This window comes from Triticum dicoccoides, chromosome 5B (genome assembly GCF_002162155.2).
Source record: "Triticum dicoccoides isolate Atlit2015 ecotype Zavitan chromosome 5B, WEW_v2.0, whole genome shotgun sequence".
NCBI lineage: Eukaryota > Viridiplantae > Streptophyta > Magnoliopsida > Poales > Poaceae > Triticum > Triticum dicoccoides.
Window position 1 is genome coordinate 76,514,044 of NC_041389.1, and position 2,082 is coordinate 76,516,125.

General features: G+C 47.9%; 1 protein-coding gene across 1 annotated transcript; it reads left to right on the forward strand.

Moving 5' to 3' along the window:
• The first annotated feature begins 601 nt into the window (after positions 1-601).
• On the forward strand, positions 602-1,422 carry LOC119305209 (calmodulin-like protein 5). The gene has a single exon (XM_037581794.1). It carries the CDS (start codon positions 670-672, stop codon positions 1,159-1,161), a length of 492 nt encoding a protein of 163 aa, XP_037437691.1. The 5' UTR covers positions 602-669; the 3' UTR covers positions 1,162-1,422.
• The last annotated feature ends 660 nt before the right edge of the window (positions 1,423-2,082 follow it).

The following is a 2,082-nucleotide window of genomic DNA, read 5'->3' on the forward strand; positions in this document are numbered from 1 at the left end:
GATCAATATGTACCCAACGCAGCTCTCCTTCAGGAGAGTAGGAACGCTTCCAGAAATTTACATGAACATCAAGGAGGCAAAACATTGGGTCATCGTGGGGGCTAAACGTTTGGCACAAGTGATGCCGGGAGAGTAATGTATTAATTCGGACGCATGGCGTTGTGCATGTAGCAGAATCCTCTATTTCTCTCTTAATTAATGGATGAGGCAAAGATTATGCATTCTTTTCAAAAATAAAATTACTCTCGGGATTTGTATGTATAATTCTTCTAGGATTGACTTTTCAAAACAAAAAAGTAATAAAAGTTCAGGGTTCAAAAATCAAACCGGGCCTTTTGCCTTTGCACTTTTGTCAGCTCGCACTACCTTTCCCGTTTAGATTTTGCACTTTTGTAACGCGTACGGTGCCAGTGCGGTGCTGATGTGCAATGGCTACAGTTGTTTTGACTTGGCTAGGATAGAAATAGAATGCACGATTGGAATTAATGAGAGCGACGAGTCAACGGACGGCAGCCATGTACCCCTCCCATCCCATGACTCCATCTCCTATATAAATCTCCACCTCCCTGACCTCTAAACCCATCCAAATCGATCTCACCTTCATTTCATTTCTCTAGCTACCCACATCGATCACTCCATCGTCATCTCTGTGCTGCTGCATCAACAACAATGGCTGCCGGTGCAACGGCGATCAGCTCGGAGCAGATGAGCGAGTTCAGGGAGGCCTTCTCCTTCTTCGACAAGGACGGCGACGGCTGCATCACGGCGGAGGAGCTGTCCACTGTCATCCGCTCCCTGGGCCAGACCCCGACGCCCGAGGAGCTGCGCAACATGGTGTGCGACGTGGACGCCGACGGCAACGGCACCATCGAGTTCGCCGAGTTCCTGGCGCTCATGTCCCGCAAGGCCGACGCGGACGCGGACGCCAGCGACCCCGAGGAGGAGCTCCGGGAGGCCTTCAGGGTGTTCGACAAGGACCACGACGGCCACATCTCCAAGGCCGAGCTGGGCCATGTCATGATCAGCCTTGGCGAGAAGCTCACCGACGAGGAGGTCGAGGAGATGATCCAGGAGGCCGACCTCGACGGCGACGGCCTCGTCAACTTCGACGAGTTCGTCAGGATGATGATGCTCTCCGACGCCGACCAGCAGCAGCACTGAGATACATTGCCCGTCCATTTCTCCAGTGGAAAACTGACGACCGGCCTGGTCGCCGTGATTAATTCAGGTTCAGTAGCGCCGAGTCAATCAGCTGTATGTCTCAGCTAGCTGCTCCATTTCTTCAGCTGAAACTGGCCGGAATTCTGCCGGAGTTTTCATTTACTCACTAACGAAACTGGCCGTGCATGTATAGATGTATGGATTGGTTGGTTACCGATATTGGGCTCGTGAACTAAATGATGTGATTGGTCATAAAAAAGTCTCTTCGGTGGGTTGTATCCCTACTTTTTGATGCAGTATTGTTTATACATAGTAGTACCACTATGCATCAGTTCTTCGTGCGATATTTTAAAAGTTGAATTTCATCGAACACACATTGGACAACATTTAGTTGGACTTGTAGCATCTTCAACAGGCGCGCAACGCGCTAAATAATTTTTACAATATCAAAATAGCCTTTTTTGCGCGCAGTGGAGCGCTGGCTACAGCGGCTGCTGCAAAATATGGCGCGCGCGAGCAGCTCCAACAGACGCTGCAAAAAACGGCGCACGTGAGCAACCGGTTCTACGGTGCAACACATACGAACAATATGAAACAACATATAGATAAGATTCAAATAGCATCAAGCCCAACACCACCAGTTAGTCCATACAATATAAATAAAAATGATAAAAATGGTCTCTTCGGTGGGTTGTATCCCTACTTTTCGATATAGTATTGTTTAAACATACATTGGATGTTGAATTTCATATCGGTATTCGGTTCGATATTCGAACGTTGAATTTCATCGAACACACATTGGACAAACATTTCGTTCGACTTAAGCATCTCCCCTCCATGTTTAGGCACGAGAAGTTTATCCGGCACGAGTGGCAAAAAAAGCTCTCCAACAGTTGCCTAATCATAATTTTTTGTAAAAAA

What these genes read in the sequence shown, in the direction of transcription:
- LOC119305209 (XM_037581794.1), top strand. Translation starts at nt 670, where the DNA reads ATGGCTGCCGGTGCAACGGCGATCAGCTCGGAGCAGATGAGCGAGTTC.